Source organism: Poecile atricapillus, chromosome 2 (assembly GCF_030490865.1).
Source record: "Poecile atricapillus isolate bPoeAtr1 chromosome 2, bPoeAtr1.hap1, whole genome shotgun sequence".
NCBI classification, from domain to species: Eukaryota; Metazoa; Chordata; class Aves; order Passeriformes; family Paridae; genus Poecile; species Poecile atricapillus.
In genome coordinates, this window is record NC_081250.1 from 142,733,474 (window position 1) to 142,750,814 (window position 17,341).

The following is a 17,341-nucleotide window of genomic DNA, read 5'->3' on the forward strand; positions in this document are numbered from 1 at the left end:
GTGGCTGACTGGCTCGAAACAGGCAGCTGGGAAGTGGTGGGGGAACAGGGCCTGTAAGCCCTGAGGTGGCAGAGCGTAGGAGATAAAAGGAAAGTAACGTGTGTGCCAAACACTCTCTATGCCTGGGGTTTAGAAGCTGCTGAGACAATTCTGGATCCTGGGTGGTAGCCATCTACCTTTTTCTTTCCATTTTCTTTTTCTTTCTGGTGTTCTTACACGTTCTTCTCAAAATACGTTGTAATCTGGGCTGAAAAATTCTAGTGTCTTCTTATGTCTAGAGAAGTTAAAGTTTGCTGAGCTAAAGTTTGGGAAGTGCCTTATTTTGTCTGGATGTTTTAAAATTTGGCAAGTATCTTATTCTACTTGAATATTCTAAAGTTTCCAAGTAAAAGTTGTTATGGAGTCTCCTGGTAATTTGGCTGTTTTTCCTGTGCACTGCCCAGGGTATATCCCACTTCCTTCCCCTGAACCCATCAAGTAGGCTGGGGCATTACAGGATTGTAACCAGTTTCTAAGAAAAATAATCTTTTATTAAAAACCAAAAAAAGGAAAATTCATCTAAAAGGAATCACTTGCCAAAAGACAGATTGAGATGAACCTACCACTGCAATATGATTTAATGTCATAACCAGTGTTTTTGGTAACAACCAGTAACATCTGCTTCTGCGTATTTGCTCATGAGAATGAAGGAGCCTTTTTAACTTTTCCTGTTGGTTTCTTTTTTTCCAGATTCCTGCTTTCACAGTGTGTATCTGTGAAATTTCCAAAAGAACAGCAGGCTTTCTCAGTGAGATTTACCAAGTTCAAGAGAGGAATTAGGCTCTCTTTGTTAACTTTGATACATAAAATGGGCTCAGAAAGATAAAGTTGCTCACATGAGTTTATGTGACTATTCAATAGTGTATATTTGGATCACAGAGATCCTATACAAACAGTCTTGCTAAGATAGCAAACAAGTACCTTAAAAAAATGTTAAATAATATACTAGCTGAAGGAATTTGTTATTAAATCTTCAAGAGCATCCTTTTTCTTTAGTTTTAAGGAGTTCTATAAGGAACTTTCCCCTTGTCTTCTGTTGTCAGTTTGACAGCCTCTTAAGATCTCAAATGATAGCAGTCACAGTCTTCTGTCAGGGAGAGCATGAGGTGACATAACAAGAGCTGTAGTTGAAGCCTGCTGCATCTGTGGAAAGATGTATCTTTAGAAGGGGATAGAGAGGAAGACAAATTTGCATGTAATTAAGAAGTTCAATTTGTGGTGAGATTAAACTTTCAACAAAATGTTGCTGGAAGCACATGACCTAAAGATGGTATACTAAAAGATAGTATTCACTGGCCAAGCACATTTCATAAATGAAAAGAAAGGAAAATTATAGGAAATAAACATTAGGAGACATCAGGTATTCAGGTCTCACAGTCTGCATAGTGCTTGTGAGGAATGTGTCAATGTTGTTCAGGTTAGGGGGAACACAAGAAGTTCTGGAGTTTGAGGGAAAGCAGCAGAGAGAGATACAGCCTTAGGTATACAAAACTTTCTATTGTATATTATGTATATATATTCTAATTCTGTTTGTACTTTCTATTTAGAGGTTTTCGAGATTGCTGTTGGATTAAACAGCAATCTGTTAAAGACCCTGTTAAAGGCTGTTACTGATAGAACAACTGTTCCCCTTCTAGTATACCCCAAATTTGTTTGTGGATTCTGCTCTCTATCTTCCCCAATGGTGTCCCAATATAGTCCTTGAACATACTAGTTATTCTTTACATGGAATAATGCAGTGTTTCTGTTTATCTAAGAGTTCTGCTTTGCTCTGCCTATTTTTCTTCTTTTTTTTGTGTGTATCTAAAGCTAAAGCAGAATTTTTCTAATCTGCAACTTGAAGTATAAAATTCTGCACACGAGGTTCACATTTCTCATAGTAGCTACATGTTGTCTGAGTGGGTTATGGCAAAGCATGAAGAAGGAAGAGCAGAAATTGGGGATTTTTGTGAGGAAACATGGATGGGAGCAGAGTCGATAGGCACAGCATAAGCAAAAACATTTGAAGGTTCTAATAATAACAATTATTATTAGAACTTTTGAGTGTTTTTGCTTATGCAATTTTTTTTTTAAATTAAAAAAACCCTAATAATATAGAGCTGTTAATAATAGCTGCTGCTAATAACAGAACAGCTAATCCCCACAAGGGTGTAGGCTGTGGGTGTGTATTGCAGAACTAGAGGGTTGTAAGGAAGATAAACAATGGCACCTATGTGACTTTTATTTTGTGCTAATGGAATGTGGGTGCTAAAAGTTTGTAGCATCTTTGGCAAAAGTAGGCAGCATTTTTAAAGTGGGCTTTTATATAAAAATGATGCTAGATGTTTTACTCTTAAGAAGATTCTTAGAGTGGTCCTTTGTTGGATCTTATTTTTTCCAAGGGCCAGCTGCTGGTGAAACTAAATTGAATGTGAGAAATCACATTTCTTCCTAGCCTAATTGATTATATGCCTGAATAACCCAGACAAGTTTTTGGGCATGTGGGCTTTTTTGGATCTTCTTTTGGATCTGAAATACAGCAGTAGTTTTCAAGCAGACATAGTTGTGGAGTTTGAACTTCACTGTCATTTAGTGATAGAAATGAGCAGAGGAAAACTGCAAGTTGCTTTTAGTGGTGTAGTTTTGCTTAATACTGAATAGGAGGTGAATTGAAACCTGTGATGCATTGCACTTTCACTGAAATTACTGATATCTTGGGAGCTAAGTTTTCATTCCTGCTCCCTAATGTTTCAGTGATTCTGTTGACACTGCTTTATGTTTAGCTATCTCTTAGAACTTAGGTTGTCTATCCCAAATTCTTTGTGTGCAGCTTCTTTTAATATGTTCTCCCTGTTATTTCTAGAGTAACAATTTCAAGATGTCAGGTGGTCCAAGGATCTCATTCAATGCAATTGATTCTGCTCTTTCTTCTTTGAAAAACTGCCAGTCCTACATCAACTCTGGAATGGATGTGGCTACTCAGGTTGCCCTTGACCTTGTGGAAAGTTTCAGTAAGTATATTCTCTCATTTATTGTGTCCTGAATCTGACAGGTAAGTCCCAGACCTATGTATTTTGACTTTGTTGCTGTTAATATCAACCTTTATTGCAGCTCTTCTGGCTTGCCCAGGGTGTTTTCATTAAAATAATTTCAGTTAAATGGAAGATTTCATTTAAATGATAAATTCAGTGAAAATGTAAATACCTGGCAAATATTGTCCCTGCTTTTGTGACACCCAAGACTAATGGTATTCCAGTGATTGTTACCCTACAGCTTTGTAGAAACTTTAACATTGCTGAATGAGATGGAGGAGGCCTCTTAAGTGGGTGAATAAAATGAGTTTTCATTCTCATACTGCTTCTTTGTGTGTGTTTTATTTGACATTCAGGGCAAAATATATTAAAATAATGCTAAAGATTTTGAATAGAAAGCTTGAGACACCTGATAGAGGATGCAGTTTTTTTAAACACTGTCTCTCCTGAAAATCAGGCATTTTTTAGGATGCTTCAATTTGGACATTTGCAAAGTGGGGTACTTTAAGTCTTTAATTACTGCTGCTGGTCATGTCATTGCTATTTCACAATGAAAGGAGCACTGCAAAGCTACTTTTCAAAGACAAGCATTAGCTGACCCATTTCCGTATCTTAGATCTGTGTTAATGTTTTCACTAGGGAAAAATAAAAACTTTAAAGCTACAAACCTCTGGTAGTTTTAATAAAGAGCAGAGAGTGGAGAACAAGAATCTTCTGGAAGAAAAGTTCAACTGTTCTTTATATATCTTGCACTCAGCTAAGCCAAGGATTACGTACAATCAAGATTAATGTTTTTCTCATCGTCTAGTGTCATAGTTCTCTCTCCTTTCACCTTTTTATCCATACTGCTGTCAGAGACAATTGACATGTCATTTCTAGCAGGAAGGGAAAATGGGAAGCTTGTCTGAACAGTGACTTGGGGATTCCCTTTGACATAAAACTCATGTAATCAGTTCCATTTCCTCTCTGCTTTAGCAGTCACCATCTCTCCTAGTTTATTATAAGGAATGCATGGAAATACATTGAATGTATTTAATTTTTTCATCCTCAAGACCACAGAAATTAATTATTTATACGAAAAAATAAGTCTTTATTAATTTCACTCTTCAGTAGAAGCTCCTGTTGCATTCCTACTGGGAAGGATGTAAGGCAACTTAAGCTCAGCTGTGCAGATCTGCAACTGCAAGTTTGTGCCTTGTACTCCTAGCAAATGTCTCTTCCTCATTTACCTGCTTCTGACAAATTGGTCTTTAATTAAAAGCTTGAAATTATTTTGTTCATTTAACTCAGTAACCAAAAGGACCATTTTTAGCATTCTATCACGAGAGGAGAAGATTACTCCTGATGAAATATGTTAAGTTACATCATGGGACTGGAAAACAGCTCCTATCTAGATCATAACACATTTTATTCTAGTAGAGGCAACTTTCCTGTTGAATCATGGTTATAGAATTATCAAGCATGATCTATTATCATAGTCCATCCCATTGCACTACAGAGAAGGTATTCCAGATTTCTAGGATTTGTAGGTTATACTTCTTTGGTCTGGTGTTCCCAAATTATATTTTACCTACAACAGTTGTCTTCACTCTTACACCTTTCCTTGCAGATGTATTTACATGGAATGAACAAATAGTGGTCGTCACTTTTGTAAGGTTTGGTTTTCATTCCCCTGACTACTCTGCTTGGACTTCAAGTTCTTGTGCTCCTTACAAAATGCCATCAGGAATGATACCAGGTTTCTGTGGTAACATGCTTCGGTAAACTCTCGGTGTTTTAGAATTAGCATCATCTGATCTGCTGGGCTTGACTGTTCAGCTCTTACCTCCAGGTCACATGTGGCAATTTCTATTTCTAGAGCTGTTGCTCATCTGTCCTACTTTGCCATCATGTTCTGAGGAAAAATTTAATTTCGAGACATAGTTAGATAATATATTTTTGTGTTCTTCTTCCTGTCTCATTTGCAATTTGCTTTAATTTCCTTTGCAAAATTTGACTGTCTGGCTTCTGACAGGTTTCATTGCCAAGCTTTGTGGAAGCAAGGAATTCTGTTGCAACTGTTTATTTTAGTTTGCAAGCACTTTTTCTGTGGTGTATATTGTTCCTTTAGTCTTTCATAATGGACAGTACTGTTTTTTGTGAATAATAACAACATTTTTTGTAGCAAGTACATGAGAAAAATTACATTTGCTTCTTAAGGCAACTGAAAAGACAGCAAAGTTAGTTCAATGGGTGATTTTTCCTCTCTTAATTCCTATTCCCCACCAACAAAATCCTGAAAACATTTACTGTTAAATGTATTTATTAAATATTTATTTTGTTCTACTCCTGTATAGATTTATGAAAAGAAATTACTTGTGTTAAATATTTAGGTCAGGCATTGCTCATTTATGAATTTGTACAATCTCTAGAAAAATAAGACTATTATTAATAAGGCTATTACTAATAATAGCCAACAGTGTGCAGAATAATTTTAATGTATCTGATCATGAAAACCTCTTATTTTTAAGGGGTTTTGTTGATGTCTATGAAGTTAAATTGCTGATTAAGTTCTCCCTGTCAATTGAGAACCTGCTGACTTTTAGCATTGAACATAGGTGTTATGTGCATGTGCTGGCAAAGAGACAGAATTTTAAAAGATCCTGGAAGGGATTAAGGATCTGTGAATCTGGAGGTGAAAATTAGTTTCAGCAAACTGAATGTGAAAGGGAAGCAGCCAATTTAAAAGCTCATTTTATTTAAAGAGTGAAAAAGAAAGATAAATCTTTTGTCCTTCACAGTCTTTCTGCTGATTGTCTTTTAGATACTGACATTGTCTAATGGATGTATTTTTCACTTCTTTAAAGAACACTGTTGTTGTATATAAGCATTTTGAAAAGTTACTATATAAATAAATGATGTAAGGAAAAAAACAGACTGTGCACCCTTGATTTCAGTATGTCCTGCCTGTGCTCTTCGATATTCTGTGGCCCAGCCTAGTAAAATACTGAATGACAGGACACATTGATAGTTCTGAGTGGTCCACCAAACTTTCAAGCATCTGAATACTTTAAAACTAAAGCACATGCTTATATCCTTTGCTGGATTGGAGACCTAATAGATTTGAGAATTTGAGGATGACACTGTTCAAAATCAGTTATAATGCAAGTAAAATCATCTCAGTTCTATAATTTGCATCTTCCTAAATCTTGCCTCATTCTGGTTTTGAGCTTTATTAGTGTGATTGCAGAAAGAGAATTCATTAAGTTACTTGTCACAAGTACTTGTTTGTCAGCATCTCTGAACTGTAATTCTCTGAGTGTTGAACTTTAAGCCATGTGTTGACACCTCTGCACACAGGAACAGCTGTTTGCACTGCTAGTTTAACTTCTTTTGGTTGCTGAACTGTCTTTACTTACCTACTTGGAGTAGTTCTATAGAGTTAGAAGGCACTGATGGACATCCATGTCAAATACTTGAATGATAAGTTTTATTCTCTGTTTCTGGAATTAGTGAAACCTGCAATTCCACATTGACTGATATGCTGATTATGGTAAGAATATACTGGCCCAGGACAAACTGGCATATCCATGACAGACATCCATTCCCAGATTTGCTCCAGATTTTGGGTATACATTTTGTCAGCTTGCTGAGGATGGCAGTTTTAGGTGACTCTTCAGCAGAACTTTTTCAAGAATATGGGATTGTAAAGTATGGAAAGCTATGGATATTGAAATGAAGAAATTTTATCTCATGGTAATCTCCAGGCTTCCAGTCCAACAGCTGCTCTTTAGATGGGGTGTTGCTTTTGTCTGGGCTGGAGTCCAAGCTGGGAGGATTGTCCTCCCAAGTGGGAAATAATTGGGAGGTCTGGAGAGTATACTAACTACAGACAAGGTAAGAATTTCTTAGCATAAAATTTTTGAAAAGCATTTAAAAGAATGAACAGTTAGGGTTTTGTCTAATTAGCTGAATGGGTTTTCTAATAGAAAGCAAGATGTTTCCTTGATGTCTGGGATATTCTTCCAACCCTACATCACTTTCCCAGGGTGAAGTCTAGAGGCCATGAGGTGTGGAATAGCTGTTTTTGGGAAGCAGTTGCTGCAGGTGAATTCTAATCTTACTTGAGGAAAAAAAAAAAGAGCTACCTTTTCTTCAAAGACTTGCAGAAAATGTCTTGGTCAGGTGCTGCCCATGGCTGTTTGCTGTCTGTATTGCATAGCAGTGATCTTCCTGTAGCACGATTAGGATCTGCTTGAGAATTCCTCCTGTTTTCTTACCATCCTTTGAAGGGTTTTTGTGCTCACCACTGTGTACAGAACAGGCCCAGGGGTCTTAAAAATGTTAGTGATACAATTCTTTGGCATTTCCCCAGATTAAGAGTTACAGCTCTGACTTTTCTTTCTTGTCTGCTCATTGCATAACCTGCTACTTCTGCCAGCAGAGTTTACTTCAATTCTGTCTGCTTACCCCATTTGTCTGTTCCCCTTGTCCCAAGGCTGTCCCTGTGCTTTTCTTCATATGTGCTGCACTGCATCTCATATGTGAAACGTACTCCTTTTCTGACTGCTTTCTCATCACCAGTTGATTGAGATCCACTTGTGTCATCATGCCTGTTCAGTACTAGTTAAACACTAGCTGGTAATGTAGGATCTTCTTTCCATGTGGATTTAACCCTGTGAGATTACCCACATTACTTTGACTTATCTCGCTTTTCAGTTAGAATGGTTTTAACAAGAACAGCTCTAAATGTTGCTGAGGGTTGTTGACGTTTGGAGCATCCAGATGTGGTGCTTAGCCTTGTTTTATGAAATTATTACCAGCCTTTTGATGGACAACTGGATGAGTTTATATGGAATAGCCACGGTTCTATGCAGTGACTTTCTAAACCCATTGCGGCAGCCTGAAACAGTCAGACTTGAACATTCTAAGTTTTTTCATCCCTGAGAGAGGGGCCCTTTCCATATCAGTTTCTCTGTCATTGACCTAAAACTTCTATTTGGAATGGTATAAATTCCAGTATGAAAATGGGCTCTGTTGCTCTGCTTGAATATCAAATGATCTGGTTAATGTTTTCTTTGTTCTTTTTTTTTTTTTTTTCCCCTAGCTTATTTTTCCTTGGAAATTCAAATGCAGAATTCCTGCAGTGTAAGAGATGCTTCGGGGTGGACAGTCCGAGACATGGCAGAGACCCATATAGTCGAGTTAGATGTTAGTAGTTTATTTCAGGGCATGGTAGAGAGAGAGTCTGCTATGAGCCAGCAGATGAAGCTCAAAGCAGGCTGGGAGAGAACAATACAAAAGGGGGTAAAATATGAATACATGAGTTCAAGACTTAAGATTGCTAAGAAAGAGGGGAACAGAACAGAAGTGAGAGAGCTGGAAAAAAAGGATAAAGAAGAGCAGGAAAGGGCAGGAAAAAGAGAGCAGCAACAGTGTAGAGTGAGGCAAGAAGGCTAAGAGAGACAAAGAGAGCTAAGCAAGAGGGCTAAGAGGGCTAAGAGAGCGAACTCTCTTTTACTATTACTTATATAACCTATACATTGAATATTCTATTCCTTCACTAACCAATCTTTATAAGTATACTAATACAGTAACATTTGTGTGTGACCTATAGAATTCACTGCTTTTGCATATTTTTAGTTATCTCAGAGTCCTTCAGAGCTTTCCTTATAAGGCTGGGGAGAGGGGTCTCAGCTTAGTTTTATAAGGGGAAAGAATGTGTTCTGGCATACCAGCCCGGTTTCTTTGAATTACTCAAACCGTGCTTTCATTTGTATTTCTTCCTTAGTGTTTCTGGCTAAAGAATCATATTTATAATTTCTTTCTAATTCTACCTTCCCAACACTGCAGTATTGTACCATAACATGAATCTTGACATTGACAAAGTTCTTGTGCATGAAATGACTATGATGTAATTGTTTTGGATCCAGAAATCAATCTGCTGGCACCTCTGCTTCTAAAATGTTAGTAGTCTCTTAGTTTCCATGGTGTTAGAGATCATCGTACTTCTTAAAAATAATCCAAACATAAGGTATGTGTCCTGAGAACAGCCTGTAGCAAATAGGCTGGAGTAACATTTTGTGACCTGCTTGAGTAAGAGGTGTGAGCATGAAGGTCCTCTGACTGAGGAAATGAGCAGAATAAACTTTGCCTTGCTGCCCTGTTCTTGTCCAAGCAAGATAAACCATGTCAAGGTGTTTTCTTGCACATTCTGCTTTCTATCACATACAAATGGTACTTTGGTCAAGTCTCCACCTCACAGTGGCCTCGTAATGGTCAGAGCTGTGGTCTGTGTTGCAAGGACTGTTCATGAGAAATCAGACCTTGGTTTTCATTCTTAGGTCCATGTGTCTGTGAAGTTGCTTGTTAGAAGAAAGTAGCAAACAGCTTTATATGTACTGTAGGAATACATTTTTTTTTTCTTATTGGAGAACCTAACTGTAGATTTTCTGTTTTCTTGTTGGAGAATGTAAGTGTAGAATGTCGAAGTCCATCCTGGACATCAATGGCTTTTCACTGACACTTGCTATGCAAAAATGTTTTCTAGTTATGAGGAGGTAGTATAGAAAATGAGGAGAGACCAATAATGCATGAAGTTCATCCTTCTGTGTAAGACTCTGCTAGATGTTTTCTGTGAAGCTGCAAGAATTCCCTTATGATACCATGCTGCTCAGAGGAATTTTTGTCCTAGCCCCAGGTTCTTCTCTGCCAGAAACTGTTCACTGATCTGCTTTGTTTCTACACCAATGTCTGTGGTGCTAACTGGCGATATGCACAAACTCAGTGTAGGTACCAGAATTACGTCTTTCTTGGAGAAGTTCTTTTCCTGTTGTCCAAAGTAAGCTTGTGTTTTGTGGTATGGGAAATAAAATGTTCCAGATTCCCAAAAATACTTGTTTTCCTTCAAATCCCTGGTTTAAGATTAATATTTTTAGGAAAGATGTATTTAACCTCATATACAGGTATTTAACCTTTCAACTAACAATGAGAAAGATAACGTTTTCTTCAAGTGAGTACATGATGTTATGCTTAGAGTATATCTTCAAGTAATTGCATTCTTTGAAACAAGAAAGACTGGTTGAGTTCTTGTGAAATACTTTTCTGAAAACAAAAAAGTTACATTTTTTAAAGTATGCTCAATATATTGCACTATGCGGTCAATGTAAAATTTTGAGAAGAGAGAGCTGGATTACTTTTTTTTTTTCCTACCTCTCTTTACTTACAATGTTTATATCCAGTGCTGATGAGCCCGCTGCTGGAACACACTGGTTGGTTCCGGAAGTTGTTCTTCAAAGAAGCAGCCCAAAAAAGGAGAATTGGAAATGTGCCTGGTTTCAAAATCTGGAAAAATATGACTTGTAAGGAAAGATTTTTGTTCTTTCATATTTATCCAAAACCACTCTGACTGTAGTCTATAATCTTACAGAGTGGGAAGAAACAAATATGTAGTGTTGTTACTGTTTCCTAGCTGTAATTTTGACTGCAAGCAAAGCACAGTGCAGTGAGGGGAAAGCAGCTCTATTAAGCTGTAATAAGCTATATTAAGCAGCTATATTACTGTTTTCAGCAGTGTGCTTTTGATCTGATAGCTCTTTTTCAGTTTGGGTGCTCATTAAGCTGGGTGTATCTTTGTTCCTCAGCTTCAGCAGTTCGAAGTGCAGAGAAACCCTTTAGGTGGCAGCAGAGGCTTTCCTTTTTGCTTCACTGGCTGTGGCACTCTGGAACTCACTCCTAGAATGCATCTAGAGGTGCTGGTGCCTTATCGCTGTACTCTTGCATTTAGTGACAACAAAATATAAATGACGGATTACGATGAATAGAAAGAGAATTTGTGTTATCAGATTGATCCTGATCACTGCGTTTTATACATTTATTCTTGCATGAAGATGTTATGTTGTGGTTTATCTGGAGAGTATCATTCAGAGTGAAATCCAGGCTTGGTTTAAAGCTTAGCTTGCTGAATAACTGTCCTTAGTTTGTTCTCATGGAAATGTCCTGACAGTGTGCACCTGAGCGGAAGGTCAGAGCTGGACAGTCCTGTGTTTGTCAGAACTCTTAGGAGTGCTCAGATGAAAACTGCCCAGTTTTATTTCACAGATTTTGGTAAGGTGGTATTTACATAGTGTCTGATGTCAAATACATGCATATGTGTGAATATTTATTCCATTTTCTTATGTATTTTTCTAAGGCAGTGGGTAGTTTTCTCCCCCAAAGGTCATTGTGAGTCAGAGAGATTTGCAGTCACCTGGTGGGTTACCTCATGTACCCATAGTTACTATAAATTTCTCTGTCCTAGACCTCATAAAATCTCAGTAGTCTTTAAAATAGATCATAAGTGGGATTTAAATGCTGTACAGACCTTTTTGGAGACCTTCTGTGCACTAGTGATGTTAACCTTGAGAGAATGAGTGAGCTTATGGCTGTGAGTTATAGGCTTGAAATTGCTGGGTGAGGTTCTTTGGCCTCTGTTATGCATGAGATCAGAACAGAATGATGCTGATGGTCTGTTCCAGTTTAGAAATACTATGAAGTACTGCTGAGGTCTTGTGCGGGCTCTTTAGCGCAAAGATAAATCAACCTTTTTGAACAAAAGCCAAAGAGAAATATTTTATCTGAGTAATTTACTGTATGACACATTCTCAGTGTTTGGTCAAAACATGAAGGAAGCCCTTACGTAGATGTGATCATTATGAAACTTCATCCAGATCGCTACGAATAGATACAGGACATTTTCAAAATTTTTTTCCCTTTCTTTTCCTCTCTCTTTGTTCATGTCTTCAGAAATTCAAGAACTTTTTACTAGCTTTTACCTTGGTTTTTCTCATACTCAAGTAACATTTTTTTTGTAAGTGAACATAGAAGTTTTTAATACTTTCAGTTAAAAAAAACCAAAACCTCTGACTCAAATAGAGGTTTTATGACGTATTTTATGAAATTTACACCAATGTTACATAGCACACTGATGCTCCAAAGAATGAAGATTGTAATATGTACTGATTAAATCCCAGGAATTTAAACGGGAATGTTTTCTTTTTCAGTTAAAAATGTGTGTAAGATTTTTGTGTTCCTTACTGACACTGAAACCTATGAAAAAGACCATCTTGTGGAGGATAGGCAGGGGTTGGTGGTCTAAATTGGAGCTTTAAAATATTTTTAATTATAATTTTCATAGGTTATTTTGTTTCCCTTCTCTTTTTTTTTTACCATTTTCTCTGAAGAAGAACAAGGAACACATAATAGCATGATATGAATGAGATAGAATAACGGAGGTACTCTTGAATTTAATTTTTCTGAGTCCTCAAGGCTGGGACTAACTGTGCTTTCAAACTGGCACCACACTGTGGCCTTGAGGAAGTCACTGGAAGTCACAAAACATGAGTTTGCCTTCTATAAAAAGAGGTGTTAGAAATGTTTTGGGAGGATGTATGAATATCTCAAACTCCTGTGTAGATATTAATTTCTGGTTTTGCTTATGTCATCTATGCCTGAGGAAATTATGTTACAAGAGTTTAAAAATAATGTGAATTGTAGGTGATTGGAAAAAAATATGAAATGGGTAACCAGAAATAATATGTGTACAGGGGAAATAAAAGGCAGCAGAAGACAACAGACCAGCAAAGATAATACCCTTGCCTTTGTTAATTGACAAATAGGAAATATCACAACTGTAGGTGTGATTACAGGTGATATGAAATGGTTCAAACCACTGGAATACACTCAGGGTACTAAGTGAAATTTTACACTTGGATCCACAACCGTGTCTACAGGAGGGTAGTCTGGTCTTTATTTGTGGGACAATACTATATGGAGAGAGAAAATTTTGCACTGATTCAAAAAATGTGCTACTAGAACTGCTTACAGAAAGAAAATTTACAGTGAAACCCAAAGTTCAGCAAGAGGTCAACTGAAGAATCCATCCTATCTCTGAATAAACAGTTCCACCTTGTGTTTTCTTTTACCTTTCAGTTTTCAGGCACTGGATCTTACATTTTTATCTGATAATCAAAGAGCCCAATATGTTCAGAAATCTTCAAAATGGTAGTGGTGAATCATGAGCAAGTTGCCTTTAGCATCTTTAAGTTCACAAGTTGAGCTGCTTTAGTCAGTCCTAGTGTAACTCCCACATTCCAGGCATAGGTAATTTGTGTTGCTCTTTCTTTGAAATACTGAGAGAGCTTATTGAAGGACAATGCAATTAGGAGGATTTAGTCTCATGCTTGTTTGTTTAGAGTCTTTGCCTGAATTATGCACTATATGCCGCTAAAGATAGGGATGCATCTGCCAAATTGTCGGCATGCAGTCAGCCTCTACTTAAAAAAAAAACTAAAAAAACCAGAACAATCCCTGTACCCTCTTAGACATTGAGCAAGGGTCTGACATTATGGATGAACATCATAGAGCACAACCTTTTGTGTAGGGCACGTAGTAACCAAGTAACTGCTGTCACTCCCACTGCCCAGGCACCCTCAGGCAGTGTTTATGTTAGGTTAGTTCCTGAGCTCTGCAGGACACAGCAGTTACTACTAATGACCAGGGAACTTACGCCCTTTTTGTTATTGTTGTTTCAGTAGAAAACCAACAGCTATGAGTCTGTTAGAGCTGCTATTACATAAAAGGATGGGAGAAAGTGAGAGGTGACCCCCAAAGATTGTGATCACTGGAAGACAGCACTTGCACATAAAGAATCAAGAAGTCGGCTAGCAAGTGCTCAGGGAAAAAAAGTGGGAATGGGGGAGCTGGATGAGAAGGAATAGAAGGGGAGAGGAGTAAGTGGTAAAGAAGTGTGTAATGAAGGAGAAGAAAAAGTAAGAAATAAGAAAGCCACAGCAACAGGATTAAGCAGGACAGTATGCTGGTCAGTCTCTAGATGACAAAAGATACTTGAAAGCCTTCCTAATAGTGTTTCCATGAAAGCAACTTCTCTAGTTGCCACAAAGGTATTATCTTCTACAAAGAGGAAGAGTAGTCTGGCATCTAAATGGAAGGAGGACTAGTCCATGTGGATGAAAATGAGGAGATAGATGTGGTCATTTCCATTAGTCCCATGGTAGAGCTGTTCAGCATATGTGTGTGAACTTTTTGTGTTTTTGACATTATCAATAGATACTATAGAGTGCCCTGAAATATGCGTGTGCAGTAGCACTGAATAGAAGGTGACAGTCTAAAACTGCTCCCTAAATTACATATAATGAACTTTCCTATTAAAAAAGACTTAACAAAAGGAGCCAGCTGGCTTAAGGAGAAGGTGGCAGATGAAAAGAACACAATTCAAAGAAGTGTTCACACATTAAGGAAGTAATTTTAACAGGCTTTCCCCAGACTGTAAGTGGGAATGGAATTATACATTGCATGTAAATGTCAAGTGACAATAATATCTTCTGAGTTAAATCAACCTTGCAACCTCTTTCCTATTTTTCTTCAGATGAATAAAGTTTAACTTGTGATTTCCTTACTAATCATCTTAGTAAGTAGTGGGTGAGTAGACATTTACTGCATGGGTAGATTAATGTGACATTTTCACAAGACTTCGTTTTTTGAAGTTTATTACTTGTGGGTGTGGATCTAATTCACAGCTGTTTTTGAGAGAATTAGGTATGACATAACTCATTCAAATTCTATATTTTCTTGGTATTTTTAGATTTTATCCATACCTTTTTAGAGGTGTGTAGTCTGGTCTGATGTCTCAAGGTAATCAAGATTTCTCCACTGAATATAATTTTGTGTACAAACTTGGCCCAATCACTTTTACAGAAAAAAAAAATTAAATTGAACAAAATTCAGAAACATACCAGTATAAAGGAGAGAAAATTTTCTCAACTAGTGCATGTTAGCCACACAAATCTCAACCATAGTCCTATGGTTCTGAATTTAATTATTTTAATAACATGATGACTGATAGCTATGTCATAGTTTACCAGTTCTGTTTAAGTTGAAACGGAGACAACATTTTACGTCTTATCTTGTTACAGAACATTTCCACATTCAGTTTCAATTTATATTCCTGTTTTTTTTTTCAAAACTACCATTTGAGAAGCCATGAGGCCCCTCAAAGTTTCTTCTTTCCTACTATGGACAAAGATAACAGCACTATATGAAAAACATGCTGAGAGACCATAATCTGTGGTATACTGTAAGCCATCAAACAAATTCCTGTTTCCTCTCAAAATTGTAAATATTTGTGGGTGTATGAGAGACCCAGATAGTATAGACTTGCATTGCATTTTTTTTTTTTCACAGAGATATGCATTTTCTGCATGATAAGAAAGTATCAGCTCCTTGTAATAGGACGATTTTTTTGTATGAATTTTGTGGGAAGTGAAATTTCAGCAATGGAAAGATTTAGCTCTGTCACTTACCAGCATTCAAGCAGCAGAATGAATGCCACATAGCAGCAATTCATGCCAAAAAGAGACCTGCCAATTCACAGAAGAGGTTTTATGCAAGGGAAGCCTGCTAGAGGCAGAAAGAAATGCTGGTTTTCATTACACTTGAAGTTTGTGTGCAGTCTTTGCCTTTGCATTGTCTATGTAAGAGGATTATGTGGGTTGGTTTTTTGTTTTTTTGGTGGTTTTTTTTTTTTTTTTTTTTTTTTTTTGTGTTGGGGTTTTGGGGTGTTTTTGGTCATTTTGAGGAATTATGGGCTGTTAGTGTTTATAGTGTTTATCACAGTTAAACACTTTATCACAACTAAACACTATAAAGCACTAGCTTTAGTACTGTGGCATGATTAGCACTTCAAGTGCCATATCAATATGTGATTCATGCTGAATTGGATGTTTTGCATGGAGAACATCACCTGACCTTTGCTTGCATGGGACACTTGTTTTCTAGACTCCTTTATTTTAACCTTGATTGTGTTCTGTTTGTCAGTTCTCTTCAGCAGAAACTGGAAAATATCCAAAGGACATGGAAGTATCTGCATTCTCAAAAATTAACTTTGGAGATGATACTCATATCATCCAAGGTTTCTACTAACCTTCACATTTCTGAGAATCTTACAGATCAGTTTTTCTGATTTTAAGACCCCAACTTTTCTATTGTCAGCTGTATATTACGGATCTGATTTGTCTTCTGTTTATTCATATACGTGTGTGGACCAGTGTCAGCTCTGTTTTAAGAAACTTCACTGCTTTGTTCACAGTGGTGGAAAATCTGGAGTTGCTGCCAGCCAGATTTGTCTTAAAAGCTGCCTATAAAACTGGATTGTTTTCCCACCCTGAGCTTGCTGCTCAGCTGCAGTACAGCCAATGTCCCAGCTGGTTAGCAAAAGAGCAGCCATGCTCTGTCTGGGGCTACTGATAACCTTCTCTAAATTCTGAAGTCGGGAATGCCAAGGGTTGTAGAAGCAGAAATATCAAAATTTAGATTGGGAAGCTGTGTGGGTTCAGAGAAGAAAAAATGCTTTTAAGCATCTAATCAAAATACTGGGCATTGAAAAACCAGACATATTTTGGCATTTATTCTCCCCCATCTGTTTCATTTTGGGTTGGTGGTGTTAACATTTAAGTGCTTGATGAGTGCTCGTTTTTGTCTGCATGAAGCTGTTGCAGTTGGTTGTGGAAGCTTAGCTTGGATTCTGTGGGTTTTCTGTGTGTGTGTGAATGGAACTATGACCACTGAACTGCACTGAAGTAAGACAGTGATGGATTATCTTGAAGTGAGGGGCTTAACTTGGTCTTACTTCCCTGTTTGATATGTGTACTGTTGCTTTCCGTTGTAGTAGGGCTCGTGCACACTGCAGTGTGCTCGTGGGGCTTTGTGTGCACTGCAGAGAGCAGGTCACAGAGCTTTGCTGGGCACTTTGGTGGTCACTCAACTTTGCTGAGCACTTGGTGCACAGCAGCAGGACTGACTTGTGTGCAGTGGGGGGCTGAGGGTGAGACCTGTGCACAATACAGCCCTTGGCTACTTTGGGAGGCGTCTGTCCCATGCTGTGTCCCAGGTCACCGCGCTGTGTCCAGTCAGGACACTGCTGATGCTCCATGTGGCTCCTGTTTCCTGTAGTGCCACAGGTCTAGTCCGTGCAGTTAGATTTCAGCTCAGATGTAGCTGCACCAGACTCAGATACTATGGTAGCTTAATCCCAGAACCAAGACAGCTATGTTTACTGAAACATTGCAGTGATTAAATAAGCTTTGATGGGGGCTTGTTAGCTCTGAGCTAGGCTTCCTCCACTTTGGGACAGAGAGGTAATGTTTCTGAGAATTTTGAAGGTCTTGGGTGAAAAGGGCATGTTTTTCTATCTTACTGATATTTTTTTCTCTGAAAAGTCTTTCCAACCCCGTTTCTCCTAAATGGAGGAAATTCTA

General features: G+C 37.8%; 1 protein-coding gene across 1 annotated transcript in view; it reads left to right on the top strand.

Annotated features, from left to right (window-relative positions):
• Positions 1-17,341, top strand: part of NSMCE2 (NSE2 (MMS21) homolog, SMC5-SMC6 complex SUMO ligase) — a 127,971-nt gene that overhangs the window by 1,098 nt on the left and 109,532 nt on the right. Inside the window, exon 2 of the mRNA XM_058831466.1 lies at positions 2,882-3,029. Within this exon, the coding sequence (XP_058687449.1) occupies positions 2,882-3,029 (148 nt within the window). The remainder of the gene's footprint in view (positions 1-2,881; positions 3,030-17,341) is intronic.